At 40.0% G+C, this 24,040-nt stretch overlaps 1 protein-coding gene across 1 annotated transcript in view; it reads left to right on the forward strand.

Annotated features, from left to right (window-relative positions):
* npy2rl (neuropeptide Y receptor Y2, like) overlaps positions 1-24,040 on the forward strand; it is a 34,145-nt gene that overhangs the window by 8,056 nt on the left and 2,049 nt on the right. The window contains 3 exon segments of the mRNA XM_054601220.1: positions 11,883-12,119; positions 13,117-13,249; positions 21,325-21,490. Of these exon segments, the coding sequence (XP_054457195.1) occupies positions 11,928-12,119; positions 13,117-13,249; positions 21,325-21,490 (491 nt within the window). The 5' untranslated portion in view covers positions 11,883-11,927.

Genomic DNA, 24,040 nt, shown 5'->3' on the forward strand with positions numbered 1-24,040 from the left:
GCTGGCCTCTCTCCAGCCTTTAATAAGCCCAGTTACAGTTTACTGGCTCATTATGATGCTAACTGGGAGTGTGCACACACACACACACACACACACACACACACACACACACACACACACACACACACACACACACACACACACACACACACACACAGATCATTATTACTTTTATACCCTTTAAACAGACACACACTCTGGATTTATTGGATTTGTAGCAGAGACGTGACGTGCTTCATCCTTCCTCTCTCCTACCCTCTTGACTCTTTCTTCCTTTCCTTCCCCCCTTCTTCCTCTCTCCTCTCCTACTTACTTTCTTCTTCATTTCTTCTCCCCCCTTGCTTTCTTCTTCCTCTCCTTTCTCCACTCCTTAATACCTCTCCTCTCCACCCTTCATTGCTTAATCTCTTCCTCTCCCTCCTTGCTTCCTTCTTCCCTTATCTTCCCTTCCTTGCCTCCTCAACCCTCTCTCCTTACCTCTTTACTTTCTTACCTCCTCTCTCCTCCCATCCTTCCTCTCTCCCCCCTTTTTAAATGTATTTCTCTCTCTCTCCTCCCTTCCTTCTTCCTATCTCCTCCTCTACTTGCTTCCTTTCTTGCTCTCTCCTCTCTTACACCTCTCCTCCTTCTCCTTTATTTAAAGAAAAAGGTTTCTTTTTGTGTAATTCTCTCTTAGTTTACTGGTGGTTTGACTGGTTTTTCCTCTGGGGCTTTGTCTTTTTTAAAGTTGTAAAATGTTGTGGAACATTTACATTCCATGAAATATCCAAAATAATACATCGAGATATGTGGCAGGCTCATGGTATGACCTCACCTGATCTCTGGTCTCCTCAGGACATTTTGATTGACATTTGTTGAGTCAAACACAAACAAAGACGACCTCCACCTTGTTTCGTTGTCTTCACCCTCCGGCAGCAGCCGAAGGGTGAAGACACCCCTGAGTGTTTTTCATTAGACTTTAAGTGTCATGAACAGACCATCGCCTCGGAGACGCTCGCTTCCTGACCTGCTCACCCTCCGTAACGTGAAGCAGACCTTCAGTTTGACTCTCCAATTAGTCCGTCTCCGAGAGGCTGCTGTTCAACCACCGTGAAGAAGAGTCAGTCCTCATTGGTCACTGAGGAGAGAGGGTTATTTTTAAACAACAACATGTGATGCTCAACTTTAAGATGATAGAAACAGACGTATGGATGATGAAAAGAAAAAACCTAAGCCTATAGCAACATGCAGGAGGAACAAAACCAACAGTTATGTTAAGACAATAAAACCAACAGTTAGGTTTAGGCAACAAAACCAACAGTTTTAGAAAATGGTATATTTATCTTTTTTACCATGTTGCTCAGTCCTACAGAGTCTTCTTCACACTCTGTTCTAGATTTGATAGTGTTAATTATTGTTGAGTCCAACAGTTTTTTTTAGGTGTATTAATACCAACTGAGAGCTCTCGTTATAAAATCAAATATTCCACAAAAGAACCAGGATCTTTCAGTTTTCATTGTGTTTCATTGGACCCTTTGAGGATGTCAGAGCTCAGTAATTGCACCCGAACACAGATTTTGTCAGAGAGGATGAGTCATTGTGGACTAAATCCCTCCAATGTTAGACATGCTGTTGTATTTACTGACATCCACTTGTACACAGACACTCAGTCACTCTCTCTCTCTAATGCATTCTCTCTCTCTCTCTCTCCATTTAGCTTCACATCACCATGCGCTCATTTATTCATCACTCCATTTTCTCACTTCCCTGTCACTTGAAGCTCCTCTATTTCTGTCCTCGTTCCGGGCAGCGCCGGCAGAAAATTAAAGGCAGAGCAGAAACATGCTTCACTGAGCGCCCTCCGTCATTTGGAGACTTTGTACGTCACGCTTCAGCTGTTTTCCTGAAACTCTTAGAGGTCTTAGCAAGAAAGTGAAAGTAAAGCCAGTTTTCTCCTCAAATCACTCGAAGCAATCAGGCTGATGGTCTTCACTAGCATCCACTATGCATGGTATTTAATATGTGCTAAATAGAACTTCTACATCCGTCTGCAGGTGCAAACGCAGGTCAATTTAAATACAGAAATTGCTCTCAGAATGTCAAATATGGCCGTTAGCGTCTGCATGAGACGCACCAGACTTCATCATTAGCGTCACTATTAGACGCCCAGAGCATCTGCTCAGAAGTCAGGTGATTTAGTATAAAGTGCACCAAAATCTGCACAGGGAGGAGTTCTGGGTGTTTGGACGAGTCAAACAAACACAGGACCTTCACCCAGGAGACTGCTCTCAGTGTCCCGTGTGGAACAAGGAGTCAAAAGTTGACTTTTTTATGCACTTTGTATGTAAATGACATACAAACAAAGGGCTAATGTCGGGATAAAACCTCATATTGGCGCTCTTGCTCCATTGCTATTAAAGCAGATGTTTTTGGGTGCTGATCACACGTAGTGTGATCAGGGTTCGTCTTCATCAATCATTGATTTTCCGTGCATGTTTAGGACTAATATCTGGAAGACTGAGCTTCAAAGGTTTTAGTTCAGAGAGATGAACGGAGACGAGAGATGTTTGATAACCAGCTGTTGGAGTGATTCACCATGCAGAGTTTCTTTTCATCGATTACAGTGATTTTTGTTGGAATGAATCTGAGCGCTTGTTGTGAGACGGACCAGATAAAAGAGGCTCTGGTCTGCCAGACAGCAGCTTGTCTGTCCATCTGTAATCAGCAGTCTGACACTAATCCTCAGACTGTGAGGCTCAGAGTGTCGAGCAGAGATCCAAAGTCCCAAAACTGAAGAGTGGGATGCCAGCGCATCTCTTCTCTGGCTGCAGTCGGGGAGTGATTTACACCTGGATGAAAAGGTGAATGCTGTTGGATTGAAGATACCGTTCAGTCGGTCGGAGAGCTGCTTCTCCCAAATGGTGTTTCTAAGTAGCAATCTGCAGGCCAATCGTTCTGGATTGTCTCTCTGGAGCTCAGAGTTATTGTTTCTGCGTCATGTTTTCCAATGAATGTTCTTTCCTGTAGCTGCAGTTTGAATTTCGGAACATGGTGTTCTTCAACTTGTCATAACATAAAACTGTAATCTGTAACAAAATAACACACTTTACAAATGTACTTTCTCTCCTTTATGCCACTATCTCACAGTAAATGAATAACATAAAGGGTCATTAATCCAGTATGTTGGTTTTAAAATGAAATGTCCTTCCTTTACTTCTGCTTGTAGCTGAATACATGATCAACAGTTTCATTTCAGTTTAATTATCTATGACTTCATGAATTCCCCCTGGGTCCACCTCATTTATAATTCTCATTGCTCTTTTCTGGAGTGTGCAATTTGGATTTTAATGGATCTGCCACACTGTAAATATGGTAAAATAAATGGAAAAGTATAATTGATGTTCCCAATGTTCTAGCCAACAAGTCCACAGAATAAAACTTATATGAGCCTTTGCTGAAGTGACGGGTCCATTTTTTGGTCATTCATGGTCCCCAGAGGATGAATCATGATGACTTTGGTGAACTACCCCAATTTAACTTCATCTTTCCTGTTCAGTTCTTCCTTTTCGACCATCTAACTCCTGTAAAAATACTTATCTTGTGTGTGGGTAACAAGCTTAAAAATGTTTTCATCAACATGGAAATGTCACCCATAATTACTTTCATTTCACCTGTAGCTGTTTTTGTTTCCTCTGGCCCATCTACAGATCCATTCTGACATTTAAACAGTGCTGGCATTTGATAAAACTGATACTGAGAAGATTATCCTTCGGTTATGAGGCAGCAGAAAACCTTTAAGTAACAAATCAGAAATAGATACAGCAATGAGTCTTTGTTTTTGGATTGAAAGCATCACTCTGCCCTTTGGTCGTGACAGAAAACTTTCTAGTGATGCGTTGTTATTGCTGCTGACAAAGAAAAAGAACAAAGTGAAATCTCGTCTCCGATCAATTCTTAATCAGCACAGTAATGTCACTTTTTAATCTTTAATGGGCTTCAGGGATTTGTTGGAAAGCTGACGGCTGCTGCTCCACTTTTCTCCAGTCTGAGAACTCATGCTTTCTTTGTCACCAACTCTTTTTATTTATTTCCTCATTCCTGTTTGCCATCATTCTTTTTGCTGCTCATTCTACACCTAATTAAACTGTAGGTGTTTGAGTTGTTGCTCTGCTTTGGTCTCCTCCATCACCTGCAAGATGTTCAAGTTCCTGGAATCATTAACGCTGAACAATGCAGTGCTGTAAAACCTTAATTGGGACCTAAATGAGGCTGATGGCTCATGACGACCAGTGGAGGCATCGTAGGTAACCTCCCAGAGAGCGTAGTCTTGCTTTTGGACGGACACGGAGCTCTACCGGTTTCATCATTCCACCATATGGACCCCGTTGGAGAACTGTACGGCGGCTCATCTGGACCCGGAGGATTAACCCCTCACACACAGTTGTAAATATTTAATCTTTCTCCTACGGTACTGTCTGATATGTCTTAATAATTAAAACACTGAGGGTGAGTGAGAAGAGGCTTCAGAGAGCAGTGAAGCAGGAAAACGTATTCCGCCTATTGGTTGTTGTTAACGTGAGTCAATCCAATGAGGGTCAAGTTCTTCAGAGGGTTTAAAGTCAGTGTAGGGTATTCCAGTAGAAATGTAAATCTTGGCGTGCTGCCTTCAGGGTCCCCTGCTCTCCTCGCTGATTCAATTTACACATAAATAAATAACACCTCTGCACGCTCTTCACTCCTCACGAAGGTCACGACACGTCAGCGGAGGATGTGATGACCGACGGTTAACTCTGAGTCCATGCAGTGGAGGTCTTCTTGTTGCTCTGGGACAGATTTACTGTCATGAGCGGTCAGAAGGTCAGTGTCCTCCTCAAGGCGAAGGATTGATGTGATTATATTATATTACATCAGAGTCACTGCAGATACAAACAGGACTACACTTCAACAAGCACATAAAGTCTATGAAGAGCCTTTTTTCATCAAGAACAATCATAAGAAATGGACAACATGTAGTTTTAAATGATACTTATTTGACAACAAAACAACAGGATGAGGTTTATTTCAATGTTTTACCAAATGGAAATCCATCTATGCCGTTTGCATTCAGCTTTTCAAATGGAATACTTCAAAATGTGCAAAAAGATATATGAATAGAAACCGGTCTTCTTTGCAGTAAGTAGTAAATAGTTTGTTCTTTTTTTCAATTCTGACAGGAGACAAGATGTTGAAATGGAATTTGAAAATAGTCAAAGAGATGAAACAGCTGACATTTCTCTGAACCGACGTCCACTTCAACACACTTGTTCTCTGAAGTGGACTCATGTCTCTGAGAATCGCTCCACAGTGATGTGATCCCATTAAACCCACTTTGGATGAGCAGATCTCAGGAGGCTCAGGTGTTGACCATGGAGATTGATTCTCACTTAGAGACCTCAGACCGGCTGCTGAGCTCCTGATTGGTCCAGAGAGACGTTGGGGTTTCAAACAGTTCAGGTCTTTCTGGGATACATATAAGTTGTAAAGCTGACCTTAAATGTGACGCTGGCCTGGATGTTTGATTCGACTCACAGCGTTTCATCTCCCGCTGGAAGTAAAAAAGTAAATGTCCCCCCCCCGCTCAGCGTGACTTCCTGTGTTAAAGTGCCGTGGCCTCCGGAGGACGGAGCTGTCGTCTCCTCCGTCTGACTCCTTTCTCCTTGCTCCACTTCCTGCTCCATCAGGCTGCAGACGGATCGGCCCGTTTGATGCGTTCGCTGCAGGCCGCCGCTCTCCGCTGATGTCCTCGGCTCATTGTGGCTCTAAACGGCACAGCAGGGTCGGCGTTCACAACAAAGAAAAATATACCATTAACATTCTGAGAAACTACAGGCTTCTTTTACTGTTGAAAGAAACCACATCAAAGGGTGAAAGCAGCAACAATGTGAGCAAAATAACTAAAAACTAGTTCTAAAAACCAAGATCAGTGGGTTTACACATTTTACTGAGCATAAAAGCACATTCATTGTTGCAGTGCACTTTGGGGATTGGTTTAAGCTTCTTCCGTGGATTCAGACAGCGTCAGACCTGCATGTGCTTCACACATAACCTGTTCCATCAAAAAAACATCCTCAAGCCGACTCTGATGCCGTTTGTTTGTGGTTTGAAAGTAAACGAAACAACCACCAATTTGTTGTCAATGTATCCTCATAGAAACAGTTTGTATGATATCTTATTGATAGTTAGTCCTCATTTTTCATGTGTTTTCCTACAAAAGTCCAGAAACACGTGTTCATTTCTGCATACAGTCTTTACAGGAAACAACTCAGTTTGATTTATGCAAGATCAATACCATGCAAATTAATTTCTGTCTGTCACCAAAATTGGATTTCCCAACGTGGGTTCAGATGCTAAAACTGTCCAATCAAGGAGTTACCTGTCACTCTGTATCACAGCTGTGTTTAAGCACGTGTGGAAGTTCTCCCCGCTCTTAATGGAACAGCTTGAGCCAATAATCAAGTTAATTAGACGATCAATTAGCCACCATATTAGCAAGAAAATTGGCCAGTTAATTAGTAGCTGCACTGAGCAGTGACATGTTTATCTCCAGCCTTAGAGAAAAGGTTTTCTAACTGTGAGGCCTGGTTTCCTACAAACACAACAGGAAGTAAGTTATTTTAAATCATTGTGGCCGCTGATTTACCCCCTTTGATCTTTGGTCAGATGTTCCAGCAGAGTGAGGCATTTAAGGTACTTTTAAAACGTTAGTACCCAGAGATTAGAGTATATAATCATCTGTGATGTCCATCATGAGTAAACTCTAATCTGCAAAGAAACCACAGAAAAAAAGAGACTCAGCGATGGTTGTCTGTACACCCTTGGGTTCACTGCAGACAGTCTCCAATACTCCTCAGGCTTTGTTTCTACAAAACAGAGAAGCTGCACCGCTGCTTGATCCCAGAGAACAGGACTTCTGCTGCTGAACGGCCTCAAGAGGAGCCGAGCCGGGTAATCAGAGCTTAATTAACCTTGGCTTCAGTTGGGTCACGCCAACACCTCTGAGAGCCATTATGTGATCAAATGAAAGAGTTCACCACACTTGGTTTTCTCCGGAGTGAGTGCATCACGGTCCTTCATCTCATTGGATCCGAACCAGCTAATCATCGGGGCCAGCTTGTAGGAATAACGAACGGCCGTCCTCGGAGAGAGATCCGGCTTCATGTCAGTTGTCCGTGAGTCCACCCGACAAGAATTCATTTAAATGAAAGTGTTCTTTGACTCGGTGCAGCTGTGCAGCCAAAAATATAACGCAGAGTTTTCTGCTTTTTGCTTGGTAAGAATTGGCAAAGCAGTCAATTCCTTAAAAAAGTATTTTTTGGTTTTAGAAGATAAGAGTATTTCTGTGTAGTTAAGGGGAAATGATTGACAGAAAATAAGTTAAGACAGTTGTAATATTCATACTGTGTGAAAGACTTAACATGTGCCAGCTACAGATTAAGAGGACTTGTTCTGTTTCTATCAGGACAGTCGGCCAGTGAAAGCTAGCTAGTGTAGCGGTGCTTTGAGCTAAACGCTAATGTCAGCATGCTAACATATTGATTTTGTGCAGGTTTCGCATGTTCACCATCTTATTTTAGCAAGTTTGCAACCTAAAATGTATTTCTGATATCAGTACACACAGAGTAAAGCTGAGTCAGAAGATCACCAAATTTAGTAGGATTCATCCACTGGGGACCGTGAATATCTGAACCAAACATCATGGCAATCCGTCCAATAGTTGTTGAGATATTTTAGTCTGGACCAAAGTGGTGGACCGACCAACGGGTATGGAGCCACGCTGCTAGCATGAACCAAAAGTAGTGACAGGAAGAAGGTCAGGGGTCACTGTTCTGCTTGGCTAAATAACGGAGCTAACGGCTAACGGCTAACGTAAACCGTCTGGATTTTTCTGTGTCTAAAGTATTTGTCTTAAAGTAAGGACGGCCTCAGAGCGAGGCGAAGCTCCCAAAAGAGAGATTTGGGAATTTTTTGTGATGTTCTTTCTGTGTTGTTTAAAAAACATAATGCAGACACTGGTATGCATTCTACTTTATCCTCATGTTGGACCTGTTTTATGGTTTGTTTGCCAATGAGTTATCAGATGAATCCTACTGATTACTGTTTCCTCTTTGATGAACAGTCTGAGTGAGCTGAAGGTCCTTATAGATAGATAATGGAGATAGATAATGTTTTGTCAATGTTCTTTCATGAACATCATAAACTTTGTTTTTATAGACTGATGTTCTGAGATGGCCCTGATGGACTACAATGAATTTATTGTGATTAGTTAACCTGAACTCTTCAGCTCTTCTGTTTTAAAAAGACTAATTAAAGTCACAAATCTACAAAGACAGTGGATGGAGTCGTGAGTTAATCCTCGTTATTGCTCCACAGTCCTCTCACAGTGAACTACACCCGTCTGAGAAACAGCAGCCCATGGGTGGTTTGTCACGACAGGAAAGAAGTTAAAATATTCACACTGAGCTCAAACTGAAACATTAAAAGAGCCTCAATGAAACGGTTCTCTGGTGGAGACAAGATTAATGTCTGCAGCCTCAAAGAAAGCCTCAGTTCAACATGTAGCTCCAGAGACAAGGAGTCAAAAGTGCTTTGTCTCACCCCTCGGCTTCGGCTACATTCATTCAAAATCCTGCATTATCCCACCTTCCTGAAGGGTTTCGTGGACATAACTGGTGTCTGAAAGTAATGTTTTATTTCTCTCATACGTTTGTCCACATTTGACACTTCGGTGAGACCTGCCTGATCTGATAGTGATCGGATATATTTCGTAGGAGCATCTGTAAAACGATTGATAAACATTTCATTTCCTATAAATTCTTCACAGTAAAGGCCCAGCTATTGTTGTTGCTTACTCTTCCTCCCTGCAGTATTAGTAGACTTGTTATATTGAAGAGTAGCCGATATAAAGCTGGTAATTTGGTTTTAAAGACATTTTCCTGTAAAAGACCTGCAGCAGGTCTGAGCTGAGCTCCAAGTTTCCTCCTCTCTTCTCTTTGCCGTCCTCGGTAGATGAACTCCTGTGTGGTGTGAAGATGACGGAGAATGTCCACACCGTGTCCACACCTCACTGTTATCTGAGCTTGCCTGTAATGTGAACTTGAAACAATTGAAAACCCGTCACCTCTCTCTGTTTATAGAGAGGTTAATGTGTGACAAAAAAAACTCAGACCTTTTGTGAGATGAGTTTGCAAAACGCCGCCTCGCTGCATCACGCTGTGTCTTTCTTTTTTCATCTCTGGCGAGGGTGAGTTGGCAGCGTCACAGATCCTGTTGGCGGCGGGCGAGAGCAGGAGGGAGCTAAACGCCCTCCGGCACCTCAGTGAGTCAGCTCACTGGAGTGTGTGTGTGTGTGTGTGTGTGTGTGTTCCCACGTGAGTGCGTCTGACTTAGAGATTGCAGTTTGGATTGTTTGTTAGAGCGTGTCCCGTTGGTGTGATGGTGTTTCTGTGGAAGGATTCCTCTGCTGATGTCTGAGTCTGGACTGGACTTTTCCCCTGAGGCCAGATGACTGGTCTTCATCACAGAGCTGTGAAATGGAGAGGTCACAGCTGTGTGTGTGTGTGTGTGTGTGTGTGTGTGTGTGTGTGTGTGTGTGTGTGTGTGTGTGTGTGTGTGTGTGTGTGAACAAGCTACGACACAGCTGTTGGGACTTTCTCCCACCTGTGAACCTCAGAGTTTAGGTGTGAGTCTCTGCACTGTGATGAACAGCTGGATGTTTCAAACATGGATGTGTTACTGAAGTGGAAACTGTCTTCCAAGATGGAGCCTTTACATTTGAATAAAACAATAGACATTCTTGGCCGTTTCCATCTCGGCTTTTGGGAGTTACAAAGTTGGTTTTAACCTGTCGTCATCTCGGTTTTAACCTGTCGTCATCTCGGTTTTAACCTGTCGTCATCTTGGTTTTTGCCCGTTGCTGTCTTAGATTTTGTCCATAGTAATCTTGGATATTATCCATCACCATCTTGATTTTCCTGGTCTTAGACCTTCTCTTTCTTGGTTATTGATTGTCTTCATCTTGGTTTTTGACTGTCACCATATTGACTCTTGGCAATCTCAGTCTTTTTCCTTTGCCGCCTTGGTTTGTTGCTATTATATAACAGGGTTCATCCTATGTGGATTTTATTTTGAAGGGTACAGGTTTTAACTCCTGTCATATTTCATATTTTCCTATCATTCATAAACATTGATTTTGTCATGATGCAGTAAAAGTAACTTTTTGCCTGTGGGGTGTTTCTTCTCAGGTTTTAAAAGAGAATATTTTATGGTTACACAAAAAGAACAGGAATCATTTTGGCACCTGAGATGCCCAAAAAACTTTCAGACTTTCACTTCGCCCACATTGATTTGAATCAGTCCAAGTTTACAAAAGGTTTTCTTTTAGTTTCTGTGTGAATATTTGCAGCTTGAGGCCTGTGAGTCTACTGGGAGCTGCCCAGTACAACCACCATCTGCTGCTCTGCATCACCCGGTCTGAAGGGTTCACTGTGTTGCTCGAGGGCACGTCAGGCCTCATTCTCACATGTTTGGTCAAAACTATTGTTTTTTGTTTTGTCTCTTATTCTTCTGTTGAAAACTATTATATGATTTAAATTACAGCAACTGTTTTTTATCAATTTTGTCACATTTTAATAATGATTTTCCTTATTTTACAAAGCATTAAACATCATTATATAAATTTAAGTAGGTTTTGATTTATTTGTATATTATTGAGTAATGAGAGGTAAAACATTTATGTAATTTGAGCTAAATTGTTCGGTTTTTGCTTGTAAATCACTTTTCTCTGATTTATCTCATCTGATTTTATTCATATAGACATGAGGTTGTTTGGGATTCTGCTTTGGTTAAGAGTTATTTGGTGTGTTTACATGAACAGGAGATTTTTTGATCTGATCTGATCTCATTTATACAAATAATCCATTTTTTCCAGGTTAAGGGATTAAGAATAACCCAGATTAACATTTGTGATTGTGACCTGATTATTTGGCCATGAACCTAAAACCTCTTTTGATTTTTGAGTGAAACAGTGTGAGTTCTGCGTGGTCCATTGTTGTTCACAGGATGGAGGCTTATTGAGGGTGTAATCTGGTTACACACCGAACCGCATGTAAAATATGGTTTTAGAGTAATCAGCCTCGCATTCCATCATTTCCTGCTTAAGCCCTGATTACTCATGTTAATCTGCTGTTTGTGTTCATGAAAACAAACACAAATTTATACAAGTTCTGAAACAAGTAAGACAACATGGTTGACAAGGGGAATCATGTCCTTCCTGGCAAAATGATAGAATAGAGACAAGCTGGTGAACACAGTGGACATTTACATCTCTGATGTCCATCTGATGATCCAATATGTTTGTATCTAAACTGTTTGCTAACATGTTAAAGGGACAGTTTACCCCAAATATCACCGTGCAGAATGAAGCATCCTACACTTGACTGCCCTCCTCAGCTGAGCTGTGACATTAGCTATCTCAGATGCTAGCTTCCTTTGGGCTGGTTTAGTTCGGTAGAAAGAAAATAGTTCCGACATGAATCTGCTGACAACAAGGTGTGTGGATTATCGTGAGTAGCTGAGTCATGATTTCTAGAAAGAGACATTGCTGTTGAGTTTTTCAAATGTATTTTCTGGGCGCTTTAAACATCACAAGCAGAGTAACATCTGGTTCCATTATCACCAAAACAATCTAGACTGATAAGTAGCGTTACAGGTGAGAGGAAGAACATTAGTTTTTGATCACAGCTTTAAAAGGCAGTAATATATCAGTGCTGTTTTCTGCCTCCTAGTGGCCATAATGATCCAGTCACAGGAGATGAAATCTTCTTTAATGTCCTCTGTTCGTGTCCGTCTGTCTCTTCGTCTCTCAGTCAGTCTGTGAAATGGCGTTGCCGGCTGAACACGTATGATCGGACATGGAGGCCGTCAGCGCAGCCAACTCCACGCTGGACGAGCTCCACCTCCTGACCTCGCCCGACGACGACCCCGGCGACCTTGGTTACCACGACTACGGCCCCAATGCTGGCGCCGACCCCCCGGCGTTGCCCACGCTGCTGTTTGAGGGAGTCAACTTCCAGGAGGACCCGATCAAACTGCTGAGTGTGCAGGTAGAGATTATTCTTTTTCATATTTTCACAAAATCATATTTTTGAAACTGATCATATGTTTTACATGAAATACTTTAAACTGTCAGTTCCCTCTGAGATGCAGTGGAGTAGATGTACTTCACTATAGTATTTGTAAGTAATTGATTAAATGTACTTGGTTACTTTCACCACTTTCTTTAAACCAATAGATCACATTGAATTCCATCCACTAACAAATGTATGATGTATTGTTTCCTGAACAAAATATACACGTGAGAAAATACTTTCTATTTCCCCACCTCTTTGGCCGCCGTCCTTCTTCCCTCTTTGATCGTCTCCACTGTTGTTTCCCAAAAGCTCAAAAGCACTTCATCAAAAGCCAACTGTAGTTTAGAGGCACAAAGGAAAAGAAAGGAAAAATAATAACTTCTTTGAACATGTTTTTCCTTTGCCGCCTTGGTTTGTTGCTATTATATAACAGGGTTCATCCTATGTGGATTTTATTTTGAAGGGTACAGGTTTTAACTCCTGTCATATTTCATATTTTCCTATCATTCATAAATTTTTGATTTTGTCATGATGCAGTAAAAGTAACTTTTTGCCTGTGGGGTGTTTCTTCTGCAGGTTTTAAAAGAGAATATTTTATGGTTACACAAAAAGAACAGGAATCATTTTGGCACCTGAGATGCCCAAAAAACTTTCAGACTTTCACTTCGCCCACATTGATTTGAATCAGTCCAAGTTTACAAAAGGTTTTCTTTTAGTTTCTGTAAGAATATTTGCAGCTTGAGGGCTGTGAGTCTACTGGGAAAAGAAAGGAAAAGAAAAGAAAGGAAAAGAAAGGAAAAGAAAGGAAAAATAATAACTTGTGTCTTTGAACATGAAGCGAGCAGAGACTTCACATCATCAGTAGTTAAATCTGTATCACCTGAAGTGGGATTATGTATCGATCATACAAACATATAGAGAAAGATTCAGAACATCCAGATGTTACAGCTGTTGTCGTTGTTGTTTGTAGGTGGTGTTGATCTTGGCCTACAGCACCATCATCGTGCTGGGGGTTCTGGGTAATTCTCTGGTCATCTACGTCATCTACCGCTTCAAGACGCTCCGCACCGTCACCAACTTCTTCATCGCCAACCTGGCTGTTGGTATGTACACACACACGCACACACACACACACACACACACACACACACACACACGCACACACACACACACACACACACGCACACACACACACACACACACACACACACACACACACACGGCGGCAGTGTTTTTATGATTTTTGGAGACATAACATTCGGCTTGTTTGAGATGACGCCACATTTTATATTTTTCCTGTGTCACTGTAATATTTAACGTTATGGGGACCTGCCTTTGTCCCTATAAGTACGGTGAGTCCCCACAATGTGACCTTTGTAAACAGCTATGTCCCCACAACACTAGTTAAACTAACCCCCCAACACACACACACACACACAACCAGCTCTGATTTGAAGCTGTCAGACCCATCAGAGCAAGGAAATCCTCCCAGACATGCAGACATGATGGCGTCTTTGTGTGTGTGTGTGTGTGTGTGTGTGTGTGTGTGTGTGTGTGTGTGTGTGTGTGTGTGTGTGTGTGTGTGTGTGTGTGTGTGTGTGTGTGTGCGTGTGTGTTGCCCTCTGTAGGTCATCCGTGATGATGACTCAAACATCTGTCAGCTGTTGAAATGTGTTTCTCTGTGAAGGATTCATTGTTTCGTGAATTTGACATTCACACGTCTGACGAGGACGAAGCGGCGCTACTGTTAGCAGATGTAGAATGTGACGAGTTAAAAATAGAAACTCCCCGAGGCTCGGAGGACTCACTCTGTGATCTGTACATGCTGTATGTACATTAACCCTCCTGTATTTATCCAGATTCATTTGATAACAAACATGAGACGCTGTTTTTCTGGGGGCCTGAAGCTATTTAAATCAGAGCGAGACGAAGACAAAGATCAATAGACTTTGACTTATGATGTTCTTTAAAGTGATTATTATCTTCTATATTTCCTTAAAAAAATAACTCATACATCAGAATATCTGGCGCTTTTTCTTGTCTCTTTTGAACAAACAATAAGAGTAACATCAGATTTTTGACATAATACAATAATATAAATATTTAAATGAGCATTTTAACAAATATCGCTCAGATTTGGTAACGAGAAATTGTAGCACAGAAATGCCAAAAGAAGCTGATTCAGAGAAAACATTGTGTTTCCATTCAGCTGTGAAGAGAACATTTTAAATGGATGTAATCCGCCAATAAACAGAGTAGAAGAAGAAGTCGTGGTGGAGAACAGGAAACAGAATTCAGCTCGGCTAACAAACTTCAGGAATCTGTTTTATTGGTTATTTCATGTCAGCTAAATATATAAATGCAAGAAGACACACGACAGCAGAAACAGCTGATCGCTCACGTGATTCAGATGTTGACTACATTAGAATTTATTCGTCAAAGGCATTTCTATATTACATTTTGTGCTTCAACTTTGCAAAATGAAGGAAGTTTTATTAAATTGTGCCGTTTCCATTCAGCTTTTTCTGACGCAATGCTTCAAACTGCATAAAAAGGCCTGAATGGAAACACGGCTAGTGTCACGACTACAGTTTGTCCACCAGAGAGCGCTGACAGGTTGATTTTTACATCGTAAAACGTCTACTCTGTAGGTATCCTGATCTCAATTCTTAAAGTTAAACTTCACACCTAACTCCATCCGTCGGAAAAATGCTAAAAAAGGTGGCAAGAGGCTGAGAAACGTGACACAGATTAGACCCAACCGGTCGACTTTATGCTAAGTTTAGGGCTGATATAAAAACAGCAAATGGTGTTTTGATCCATTTTCCACCAAGAAATTTGAGATATTTATAGATTTGGTAAGAAACGTTAGTACAAACACCGTCATTGAGGTTTTTCATTTCAATCCATAGAAGAGTAAAATTGTTGAATTTACAGCTCGAAAAACATGAAAGTGTGCAGAATCTCTTAAAAAAAAGAATGGATCCATATGAAGAATATTGATATCAGTATCACTTTGTTCTTTTGGCTATATTCCTACACCTGTCACAGTTTTCATTTAGTGAGTTTTACTGATCTTAGCGGTCAAACTCACTGAGAACAGACACTTTGTGATAAAAACATCACCAGCTGATTATCAATCCTCCGATATATTTTCCAAACAGCCACCAGGACGGAGCAGAAATGATGTCGTTTCTGCAAAGTGAGAGAAAATACAGAATCATGTCCTCATCATGTGACCAGCAGCCTGCTTGTGTTAGTGTCATCCTGCAGAGCATCACGTTATTCTAATGAGCCGGAGAGTATCTGAACTCTGAGCGAGCATCTGTTGAGTCCTCTCACATGAACATCGTCCTCCACACTGATGTCTCCTCAGCTGTTTATTTATGAACGCAGGGCGACGAGGCGAGCTTCACACGTCCTCCGCCTGTGAAGTGACACACGGCGCTCAATTGTGAAAATTCACGCTGGTGCATAATAAAAAAATAGTTTGGAATGCGTGGATGGTTTTTGCTTTAGAGACACTGGACGTGTTCGTTAAGCTGGTTATTAGGAGGTCATTTTGCCGTCGTTAGAGAGGAAACAGCTGAAGAAAGACTAACGTGCAGTCAGTATCTTCAAATTAAGTCGGTTTTAATTCCTTAAACATCATTAACTGAGTTCTAATTTTGAGCTGGTTAATTAAAACACAAAAAAACACGACTCTGTTTTACAAAAACAAGAGTAAACATGTGGTAATAAATGCATGAATCAACAAGAAGACAAGAAAAGAGGTGAATTAATGAGCAAACGGGAACATGAACATGACACGTAAACAATGAGGAGTAATGGAGTGTGAAAATGAAAGTGTGTGTGTGTGTGTGTGTGTGTGTGTGTGTGTGTGTGTTAAAATTAATTAAATTCATAATGTGGCATTCAGGGAGAGCAAATGTAGAGACAAACACGTCAAGCAAAGTCAATAAATTGTTGGACGGGTCAATTCCGGTTTGGCAGGGAGAGTTTTCAGGACCAGGACCAGGGACAGCGAGAGCCTCAGAATACGTCAGGGCCAGCAACCAAGAGAGCTCAGCACCACGGACAGAGACCGCCTCAGAAAGGCTCAGCACCACGGACAGAGACCGCCTCAGAAAGAGAGCTCAGCACCACGGACAGAGACCGCCTCAGAAAGAGAGCTCAGCACCACGGACAGAGACCGCCTCAGAAAGAGAGCTCAGCACCACGGACAGCGAGGGAGAACAGGCTGCTCCCCCTGTTTGCTTCATAAAAACTACACTGAGCATCTTTTTTAGGAGATGAAACTACATGTTTGTGTATTTAGAGATTTATATCTTCAGCAGTAACTGATGGACGAACACGTTGTTGATTTAGGACTTCTGTGATAAAATGTAAACGTTCCAATCAGCCGTGACAGGAAGAAGCTTCAGGTTTTATAGAGAATATGTTTGTGAGGCGACGTAGAGCTCTTAACCCTTTAATCCCCACTCGATGACCCCGGTTTAATGTGAGCGGAGCGGCCATGAGTCCTCCAGAGATCAACAGGAACCCTCCACCTCTCCAAGAAACACGTCAACACATAAGAGAAGAAATTAATAATTACATGTGAAGTGGTGCTTGTGTGTGTGTGTGTGTGTGTGTGTGTGTGTGTGTGTGTGTGTGTGTGTGTGTGTGTGTGTGTGTGTGTGTGTGTGTGTGTGTGTGTATGTTTCTTGTGCTTCAACACATCAATATTTAGCCTGGAGCTTCAGTTGTTCTGAGAAGTGTAAAGAAAATTGGATGCAAAGTAAAACTTAACCGCAGGCTAACACACACACACACACACACACACACACACACACACACACACACACACACACACACACACACACACACACACACACACACACACACACACACACATTGTGTTTCCATTCAGCTGTGAAGAGAACATTTTAAATGGATGTAATCCGCCAATAAACAGAGTAGAAGAAGAAGTCGTGGTGGAGAACAGGAAACAGAATTCAGCTCGGCTAACAAACTTCAGGAATCTGTTTTATTGGTTATTTCATGTCAGCTAAATATATAAATGCAAGAAGACACACGACAGCAGAAACAGCTGATCGCTCACGTGATTCAGATGTTGACTACATTAGAATTTATTCGTCAAAGGCATTTCTATATTACATTGTGCCGTTTCCATTCAGCTTTTTCACACACACACACACACACACACACACACACACACACACACACACACACACACACACACACACACACACACACACACACACACACACACACACACACACACACACACACACACACAGTGATTGCCTGTGTCCTGTACAAGATGTGAACTCATCAGAGCTCCATCCACACACTTCCTGTCTGCCTCTCTACAACTTCCTGTTTTGTAACGGACGTTAGTCTGAGGTCCATCGTCCGATATGGACATAAGTCTTATGAATACTGGGCTGGATACAGAAAAAACTGCTTATATATGTGTGTGTGTCATTTCTGACATTTAATCCATAACCATATAACAAACGCACAGCAGAACCCTTGTTTTTTTCACTCTGACAAGATGCAGCAGGAGAGAAAAGTTCACACGTTGTAAATCCAAGAATCCCGTGATCTGAAGTAGAACATACTGTATATGATAGGAATATAAAGTTAAGATTTTTTATTCAAAGGTATTTATATAAATATATTTGTAGCTCAAACTGTAACCAGAATTAAAAGGAATGTGCTCGTTATGATTTCTTTGATATTTGACGCGATGAGAAGACGTCTTCTTGTCGATGAAGCTCCGGCTGAACTACAAGGCGGCGCCGAGAGGAAGATCAAAAGAACAGCAGAAGAGTGTGACGGATGTGATGTGAAATGTGCAGGAAGGTAGAACGGCAGCCAGAAAGTCGTCGGTTAAATTACCCCGAAACCAAAAACATGAGCCGTCGGCAGAGAGGCGGAGCCTCCCCTCGCTCTCTGCCTCTCATTGTCTCTCTGTCTGAACGTGAACGGTCGTCAGATGACATTCTGCTGATCATAGATCCTCCAGGCTACAAGGACTCACTTCCTCTTTTGGGATGTGGGATTCTGGATCTGGTCCTCTGAGACCGTCCTCCCCAGAACACAATGCTTGTTTGTTCAAATGTCTAAAAGAGTAAACACATGTCGACATGAGAAACCTGTTTGTAGTTCAGACTGTTCTCATCCAGCGTTCATACTAAAAATAAGGAGTAACGTTTTGTAATATATCAAACAAAGCATATGAGGGTACTTTGTGTCGTATCAACACAGTTTAGACTGTTTAACCAAAACCACCAGATCGGATCAGATCTGAGTCCTGAATCAGTTTTTTAGTTTGGAGGACGTTGTTGTCGTGGTCGCTGCTGGAATCAGATCAGTTTTTCTCTTTTCATTAAGTCCTGTCTCCTAAATTTCTTTTGATCCTTTTAGCATTTTTAAAGAAGGAAGCCTCACAGGAAGCAGAAGGGCAACATTTAGTTTTTGGCACGACGCCAACATCCAGAGCTGATTGAGGGTCGTGGACTCGGCAGATACCGGGTCAGTCCCTTCCGGGCCCCTCATGAACCCACACGGGTCACATGACTCTGGAGGTCCACGTGAGCAGATCTAGTTCTCTTTGTCGTAGTACCTCCGTTGACCAGCGAGCCACCGTGGCAGTAAAGCTTTTCTTATGAATTATTTTTGTCGTCTTTGGCTCTGAATCATCAGTTTGAAGATTTCTGGCGGGAAAACTTTGTGATTTAAGAACAGAACTTTACAGAAGTGTTTCAGTTTGCATCATTTCGTTCTAAATTCCCCGGAGAACGAGGAACATAAAGGGAGATTACATCGGATAAAGACAAACAAAGCTCCGGCTATTGTGTTACTAAGCTGTTACATACCGATATTACTCATTGTGTTATGATGTTTCTGTGGTTTCACATAACGATGGTTCTCATGTGAACAGTGAACTGCAAAGAGTTCCTTTTTATTTGAACTGACTGTAAATAAAAAGGTTCAAGAGCAGAACCAAAGAAAAGTGCTTGTTGAGGGTTTAAATGCTCTTAATTCAAATGAATGTACTTTAACAATCTATCAAGTCAGATCTAAAACACTGAAGGATTCTGCTTAATTAAAAACTATGCTAGTTATGCATGTAGATAAAAAGTGATTTAACATGTTCAGAAGTTTCAGTTATATTTTATTTAAAGGAAAATACATTTCTACTGGATCTGCACAACTATTCCTATGCACAATAAAACAATGTGTGCAGATTAAATGAAAGAAAAAGTATTTAGATCAAATAATCTGTCACATGCATCCAGTGAGGAAGCTTTGTTTAGCGTTTGACAGTCGTTGATTGTCAAAAGTTCTGCAGCAAAAGTGGAAACAGATGAACAACAGAAAAGGTGTTTGTGTATCCGCCTCCTGTCTCCTGTAGTTTGTGTCGCTATTTGTTTTCCCGTATTCCCGCTGACGAACAGAAAAACAAACCAACAAGCAGACAGCGGAGGAGACATCCGCTCCTTTACAGACCATAATTAAGACTTTTATCAAACGGAGCAGCAGCTTCAAACCGCTCGGCTCCGGTGGAATCTCTCCAGAGGAAGAGTTTGAGAGTCGCACGGTGTTTGATGAGAGCAGCTGTGATGGGATGAGTGGTTGAGCTATGAAAGTCGTAGAGTGGTGAAGACGAGATGTGATTTAAGGATTCTTCTCTCCTCTTCTCTCCTCTCCTCTTCTCTTCCTTCTTTACTACATTTACTACTTTAATCTCAGAGGACTTAAGTTTCTTTTTTGTAAATGTGTGTTTTATTTTCTCATAGATTTACTACTTTAATCTCTAAGAATATCTGAGGCTTTTTCTCGTAAAAATGAATACTTTAATCTCAGTTTGTCTTGTAAATTTATGATTTTTTTTCTCAATGTACTACTTTAATCTTAGCAAATATCTTCTTCTTCTCTATATTCTTATTCATTTGTTAGACTTTCTTCTAAATGTACTCCTTTAATCTCTGAGAATATCTCAGACTTTTTCTCGTAAAATGTAATACTTTAGTCTCTGAGGATAGGAGTTTTTTTCATCATGTAAATTTAGTGATTGTTTTCGCCAAAATATACTATTAATTTGTGAGATTGTCTTGTAAATGTACCACTTAAATCTAGGAGAATATTCTAGTTTTATTTTCTTGTTATTGTTTGAGTTTTTTCTTGAAAATTCATTACTTCAATCTCATAGAATATATTCTTATGAATTGACTATTTTAATCTCGGAGGATAATGATTGTTTTTTTGTGAATTTGTATTTTTTTTCTAAATTCTGTAATTTGATATAAAGGAATATGCAAGTTTTTCTTCTGGCAAATTTGCATTTACTTTCTTGAAATTGAACCACTTTGATTTAGCAAATGCATTGGGTTTTTTTTTCTGAATATTACCCTCTCCATTCATAAAAATATTCATAAACGTCATTGTATATTTGGTGGGAAACAACAGCCACAGAGAGTCCCAGAGAAGCTAAACACACATGTTTGTTTAAATCCCTCAGAATGATATATTTATATATTTGTATATTTGTATATTTATATATTTGTATATTTGAATATATTTGTCTATATTTGTCTATATTTGTCTATATTTCAATATATTTATATATTTGTATGTATTTGTATATATTTGTATATATTTGTATATATTTGTATATATTTGTATATATTTGTCTATATTTGTATATATTTGTATATATTTGTCTATATTTGTATATAATAACCTGTGTACTCTATATTTGTCTATATTTGTATATGTACTATATTTGTATATATTTGTATATATATTTGTCTATATTTGTATATATTTGTATATATAACCTGTGTACTCTATATTTGTATATATTTGTATATATATTTGTATATAATTGTATATGATAACCTGTGTACTCTATATTTGTATATATATTTGCATATATTTGTATATAGTAACCTGTGTACTCTATATTTGTATATATACTTGTATATATTTGTATATAATAACCTGTGTACTCTATATTTGTATATATATTTGTCTATATTTGTCTATATTTGTATATAATAACCTGTGTACTCTATATTTCTCTATATTTGTCTATATTTGTCTCTATATTTGCATATATTTGTATATAGTAACCTGTGTACTCCCTGTGTTTTGTCGCCATCAGCCGACCTGCTGGTGAACACGCTGTGCCTCCCGTTCACGCTCGTCTACACGCTGCAGGGCGAGTGGAAGTTCGGCAGCACGCTCTGCTTCATGCTGCCGTACGCACAGGGGCTCGCCGTGCACGTCTCCACGGTCACGCTCAACGTCATCGCCCTGGACCGCCACAGGTGGGTGGGGCTTAGTGTTCATGGTCGGATGAAATGTTCAGGTAGCAGTTTGTTTTTTCATGGTATATTAATAGGATGGCGCAAGAAAATGTGAATTATGAGGCTAAGGGAGGAGGGTAACATCCTGAGGAGAAAACAAATCTTGAATATTCTCTGAAATGTTATTATAAAATGTATGAGAAAAAATGAACAAAGTAACAGGAAGTAAAACTTGAATATTCTATAAGATTAAAGTAGTAAAGTCACGAGAAAAAAAACTACTAATATACCAGGATTAAATTTGAATCTCTGAGATTAGAGTAGTAAAGTTAGGTTAAACTAAACAACAAATTTACGAGAAAAAAAGGTTAAATATTCCCTAAAATCAAAATAATAAATTTACGAGAATAAAAATTACAAGATTTATTTTTTACTAATTTCCGAGAAATAAAATACTATTTAAGCCTAAAGTAGCAAATTTACGCAATTTTTTTTAACATTTACGAGAAATAAAATTGAATATTCTCTTAGATTAAAGTAGTACATTTTGAGATTTTTTTTTTTTTTTTTTTTTTACAAATTTAACTGAAATAAAACTTGAATTGAGTAAAATAGTACATTTTCAGTAAAAAATCAAAACATTACAAAAGAAAAGACCTAGAATAACCTACAAGATTAAATATTAATTAACGAGAAAAAGCCTCAGATATTCTTAGAGATTGAAGTTGTAAATCTACAAAAATAAACTAGGAAAAATAATTTTCATGAGCGAGAACTCACACATTTTCAAGAAGGAAAGCCTCAAAAAAGACACAAATTTAGCCGTCATCTGAATTTCCTTGCGCATAGAGTAGCGTTCTTATGGTTTTTAATGACCTAAAAGTGTATATATATGCAATTTCTTTCATGTTCTTTGTGCCGTTATATATTAAGGCCTCATAGCTGCTGTTTCTCCAGGAAGATTTAAGTTTGTAGAAACAGAAGAAAGAAGAGATTTAACTCAGGCTGTTGTGAAAGTTATTACTCTTTACTGACTGTTTCCTTTATGAGATCTCCATAAACATCATATCTCGTATTAATGTTCATCTCATCTCCAAGTGTAGCTCGCTCTGGAAAACAGCGTCCACTAGCTAAGTGTAATTATGCAAAAAGTTGAGCCAAGTGACTTAACATTATGGAGGATGAGACACCAAAGTTTCAAGGTTTTGCAGGACTCTGACCCTCACTTTGAGCTGACGGTAAAAATGTAAAGTTCATTTTTTTACCTGAAAAGAGGATTAAAATAAAGATTCACATGCAAATGGAGCCGACTGAAACCCCTCTGCTCCTCTAACAGCTCCATCTCTCCTTGGGTGTCTGCTGCTTCTGCAGTTTGAGTGTAGGAGTGAAGACATTTACATAAGTTCAACCTGTGTGACCCTGAGGACCTGATCTCAGAGCCGCTGGACTCCAAACTTCTTTTCTTTGCAGTTTAGAAAACCTTCAGAATATTCATGAACTACACCGACAGGAGCGCTTAAAGCTTGTTTCAGAGGATAAAGATTCAGGATTTATATAAAGCAGCAGACTCTAAACTCTTCTTTGTGAACATATTTGGTCCGTTGAGACGTTCCTCAATCTGTTGTCATTGTTTGTGTGTTAGTGTCCACCTGTCCCGTTAATGAAGACACAAAGCATCTTCACTGGCTGTTTGAAAGTTATGTTTTCACCAGATGGTGTTCTGACAAATAAATGAAATAAATATTAAGAACATATTCTATGATCTGAACATCTGAGCTCTGTTTCTGTTCTTTGTTGGGTTATGAGACATCAGCGTCCATCAGCTGAACATGCCAAAAATCAAACTAATTAACTAGTTTCTCTTGATTTATTCCCTCAGTAAACATTGTAAACATGAGTTTATGGTCTCAATCTCTAGTTTCAAGTCTTCTTCAATACAGCATGATGTTCATTTAGTAAATGATGCTCCATTTAGAGTCAAACAGACCATAAAGCAGGGGATGCTTTAGGGCGGGGCTACACACTGATTGACAGGTCCACACCAGAGACGTATACGGCGTCTCTACGTCACTCCTCCTCAGTCCATATATGGTCACTTCCTGTTGACTGGTTGCAACAAAACAAGATGGCGACGACCAAATCGCCAACCTCAAGGCTTCATAACATCACTCCAGAAACCAAATCGTAGAGTCACGACGACTACGTCCACTTCTTACAAACACTTTGTCGTTTCTTCACTCACATTTTCAATTTGCCCATTACTTTGTTTTATGACTAAATACATGTAAATTCCACTAATGAATTCCCATCAGCTATTGCTGATTGGCAAATGTTAGCATGCTAACAAGCTAAAACAAAATGGCTAACGTTGTTGTTTCCTTATTTCCTTATTCCTTTCATTATTTCCTATTTCACAGACTTAACTATCACTCAAAAAGAAAAAAAATCTTCTTTCTCCACTTTTACTTTTCGGAGACATTTCACTGCGTATGTGTGTTACGTTTGATTCTAACCAGGAAGTATGTCGATGTTTTTCCTGTGGTATAAATACCAGTCCACTTCCTGTACACA

The sequence above is a fragment of the Anoplopoma fimbria genome, chromosome 7, assembly GCF_027596085.1.
Source record: "Anoplopoma fimbria isolate UVic2021 breed Golden Eagle Sablefish chromosome 7, Afim_UVic_2022, whole genome shotgun sequence".
NCBI lineage: Eukaryota > Metazoa > Chordata > Actinopteri > Perciformes > Anoplopomatidae > Anoplopoma > Anoplopoma fimbria.